Genomic DNA, 4,428 nt, shown 5'->3' with positions numbered 1-4,428 from the left:
ACCTTCTAGCTGCGAGACAACAGTGTTAACCAACTGCGCCACCTTGCAGCCCAAATTCAACCTTCATTTTTTTATTTTTGTTTTTATTTTTATTTATTTATTTGTTGTTTTTTTTTACATGATTTATGGCAATATAACGGTGTCATGCTTCAGTAATTTCTGAGTTCACTCTGCTTCTAGCCATAACTGTACTGCTTCCATGGTGGTGCAGGACTTTATATTACAGTGAAAAATGAGTCTACAGTGAGGAATAATGTGACCGTAGCAAAAAACACCCAGACACTGCTTATAGCTCAGAGGGTTGATGAACTGCAGGAGAGACTTTTAATGCATAGAACGAAGCAGCTGTGGACAATGCATGTAATATTTACATCAGTACAGACAGTGTTTTTGCTTTAACCACTTCACGGTTATTATTAGAACCATTATATTTTCAGACATTTTTGTTTCTTCATTTCAAAGATCCACTTCCATTTAAAATTCTTAATGTTCTCTTTCAAATCTTGCTTCAGTATCTCACTTTGGGACGTGGCATCTACTGCCCATAGTCCCACACTAGTCCCACACTCCCTGTAAAAATCACTTCAGCTCCTTAGAGGTCCTGATTCTGGATGATCCATTTATCTGTTTTCTGAAGCAGCCTCAAAAGAGACGAGGCACCAAGCTTTGTGCATTGGAGTTCTCGGGTCATTGTGGCCTAGAATTTGCCAACAGTGAGGTTCTAGCTCTAACTGATGTCCTGATGGTGACATACAGTCCACCTCAACCGCTGTTCCTCCCTAATTGCAACTAGGCCAACCCTCCCAGGTAAACTGGAGAGCTTCACAGCCTCTATGTACCAGAAGGTGTACAAATCCATCGTTCAGTTCAGGAAAAACCTGATTATGTTTATCCTCTCTATCTCTTACCATGCTATGCTGCTCTAGGCGATGGGACATCTTGATTCCACTATCCTCATGGGTCATACCAGACCTTGTCCTTTACATGTCTGGAGGTGCTGTTACACAACCTCTCTGGTTTCGACCTCTTGTGTCATCCTGTCTTGAGCGTCATGTGTCCCCCTGAGAATATAGACTATTTGGGTTTTGATATAAATTCTGTTTCTTTCTGAGCCGTTCTGAACCAAAACCTTGTCTTTTTTAAGAGTTTGCATTTGCCTGACAGTGCTACGGCCCTCAGTCTTTTTTTTTTGTCATTTCCCTGAGGCACCATCTAAATTACCTTGAGTTGTTTGCAGTTTTCTGGTTCTGAAAATACTCCCCAGGGGAAATTTGCTCTACAGTGTGAATACTGAACCCTAAAGTACTCAGTATGCTAAAACATGCAGTGACACATCATTTGGAGAGGACACAACCGATACTGATTAGAGTAAAGGAGCAGCAGTTGTCCCTGATTTTGATAGGCCCATACAGGCCTAGCAGACAGTAGGTGGCGAAGCTGGTGGGGCTAGCTTTGGCTGCTACCACTGTGCAGGAACTTAGTGTCACAGGCACACAGATTTTTCACCTACAGTCTGATCAGTCAGCTCTGTGGACTTAGTATATGAGAGACTAACTATAGGTGTCATTAGACTATTCAGAATAGAGTGAAAACGTATCATAGCTGTTTATCACCAGGTTTGAATGTGCAAAAAAATATCTAAATATAAAGATTACATTTTTTAATCCATAAGGAGATCAGTAGCTGTACATGACGTGAAACAATGGAAAAGATTTGCACAAATGTTTGAGAGCAAAATAAAAAAAGGTTTGCACAAAGATTTGCCGTTACACATCTGTCTGTGACTGAAAACAGTTCACACAGAAGTCAGTTGAATGTGTGAATCCCAAGTTCATGATGTCTCACTATCTTTGTCACTTGCTTATGTAATTTCCATCCAGAAGAAATCTATTCGTAAAGTAAACAGTTTAAAAGTTTTGCACTGGTATGAATAAAATTGGGGCTCAGCAGTATATGGGTAAGTGGAGACGCTAAACCATCTTTCTCTCTCATGTCTTGCTGCAGTGTGGATCAGCAGCGATGCTCCCCTTGCTCATTCTCCACAGACTGCAGACTCTTCCACCCAAACCTCTCAGCCAATGCTGGCTGCCCACACTCAGGTCACACTGCGACGGGGCAAAAACAACAGCAGGACACCGCGCCGGCCCAGACCTACCTCCATGGTGGACTACCAAAGCTATCAACACACACAACACCTGGTCAGGAAAATCCTGGAGCAGCCGGCTGTCCAGGGCTTGGCCCCCGAGGTCCAGGAGCTGGTAGACAGCATACGTAATGTCCTGCAGTCAGATCAGGAACACATGGAAGAGGCTGTCCGCTGCGCTAGTTACATTGAACAGGTAGGTGTCTGTATATACAAATTAATCATTCAAAACTGCGGACGGAGCGTTAGAACAACAATGAAAATGCAAATATTAGAATTGTGCAGTTTTTCCAATTAATAGTGGATAAAGTATGTAAAACATGTGCTGGTCATAGTAGTATTGTTGTTGAATAAACTGAGCTGGTAGTATTCTATATTATTCTTTACAAGTCCAGTGAAAAGAATAAAACTCAACAGTGAGTCTTTGAAAATGATGTTCTTTTTAAAAGGTTCAGTCTTAACAAACATCACTGAAGCAGTAAAAATTGCATTTTTGGGTGACTTTTTTGAGAGGCGCTATAATCACTGCTGCCTATTGGCTATGGAGGAGTATAAACAAACACTACAGTGACCCTGAGAGCTCAGCAACAGCAACGTAGGAAAACATGAAATATGAGCAAAAAAACCCAAAACATTGTCGCCAATTTGACAACACAGATAAACCATTTCCTTGTTTGGTTGTGTTTTCTATATTTGCAGCATTTTTTCTGTAAATGCTGTGCCAGTGTTTTCAGACTGAGGAAAGATTACTTTTATATTGTATTATTATAATGTATTTGTGTTTTGTATGTTTTCTCACATGCAGTGTACGTCAGGTCAATAAATACAAATTCATACATGATGTGTTTGTTGTGGGCAAAATCTATATCTATGAGGATGACATGAACAACGATTTCCTGTTTACTTTCAGGTGTTCACTGACTCAGTGTCGGGTCCCACTCAGCCAAAACCTCCCCGGCAGCCAAGAGGCCCTTCCCCCCAGACTTTCCCTCGCCTACCCAATAGATGGCCTAGCCTGCTGCACCTGCAGAGCTGCGGGGACCTGAGCTCCTTCAGCTGTGCAGCACTCGAGTCTCTGGAACATCAAGGAAACAGCAAAACAGCTAGACTGAGGGCAGGCTGTAGAGCGGGTACAAGAGGACGATCCCGCCTGGATCATCCGGAACGTGCTCACAGTCTGACAGGAGTCTTTAAAGAGACAGTGCTTTGAGGGAAAATTGATGTTAATAAAATATGTTGGGTGGTTACACAGTTGACTGTTGCTACTGTTGAATTTGTTGCTTAACTTTGATAGAACACTATTATAAGCCATGAACTACAAATCCAACCACTGAGGTGATGTCGGCAGATGAGTTTGTATGAATGAAGTCATACAGAGCATCATATCAGCTCTTCTGTCAACAGTAACCTAATCCTGTGGCCGCAGAAAATGGTGAAAGTTATGCAACGTAATTGGACATATCTACCTTCTTTATAAAAACTGATGGTGGCATGTGGTTGGAATAAAATTTTCCAGAAGAGACCTCTCCCACTGTTTCAATAATAGAAGTATGGTGCATATGTGTCTATTATTGATTATTTGCTTGCATACTGGTAAATGCTGTTAACAATATTATTTCTCTCAGGTGGCAAAATTTCCTGTTAACAAGAAAAAAAAGCCCTTGTAGGCTATTTTATATTTAAGAGAACACAGGGCATGTTTTTAAAAATGTAAAAAGTAAAAAAAAATAAAAAAGGCTGAAGCAGAAGCAACCCTTATATATTATTTATTTAATTATAGCACCATGGTATAAGCAAACAAAAATAATATCTTAAAATGATGATGTCCATTTACTGAAACATGTATCATTCCCTCCTTTGGTGTAGTTAACAAAATAATCTCTGTGCGCCAATTTCATGTCATCGGCACAGTACATGCAAAGACAAGAGTTGTTGTTCCACTTACCACCAGAAAAAGTATGCCCTGAAGTGCATGCTGGGGGTACAACTGGGTTATTAAATTCATTTCCATAAATCACTTTTGCTTAAAAAAAAAAATCAGGGTACCACCTTCAAGTAAAGAACAACTGATTAAATCAGAAGAGCCAATGACCATGTCAAGAGCTCATTTGAAGGACTTCAGAGTTCTGTGTAGAGGTTGGCAGCAGTCACTCTTGTGCAACATTTACCTGCCTTAACGACTCAACAATCAATTCAATTCAATTCAATTCAATTTTATTTGTATAGCGCATATTTACAACAACAAGTCATCTCATAGCGCTTCACAAAGGCAGAAACAGAAACAC

The 4,428-nt window shown here is 40.5% G+C and overlaps 1 protein-coding gene across 2 annotated transcripts in view; it reads left to right on the top strand.

The window, feature by feature from the left end:
- Positions 1 to 3,665, top strand: part of fam189a2 (family with sequence similarity 189 member A2) — a 40,521-nt gene extending 36,856 nt beyond the window's left edge. For both annotated transcript variants that reach the window (XM_008285166.1, XM_008285165.1), the window contains exons 10-11: positions 2,005 to 2,339; positions 3,054 to 3,665. In XM_008285166.1, the coding sequence (XP_008283388.1) occupies positions 2,005 to 2,339; positions 3,054 to 3,353 (635 nt within the window). In that variant the 3' untranslated portion in view covers positions 3,354 to 3,665. The remainder of the gene's footprint in view (positions 1 to 2,004; positions 2,340 to 3,053) is intronic.
- Positions 3,666 to 4,428: the final 763 nt, after the last annotated feature.

This window comes from Stegastes partitus, unplaced genomic scaffold, assembly GCF_000690725.1.
Source record: "Stegastes partitus isolate 25-593 unplaced genomic scaffold, Stegastes_partitus-1.0.2 Scaffold389, whole genome shotgun sequence".
NCBI lineage: Eukaryota > Metazoa > Chordata > Actinopteri > Pomacentridae > Stegastes > Stegastes partitus.
This window is presented reverse-complemented; position numbering and strand designations above follow the sequence as displayed.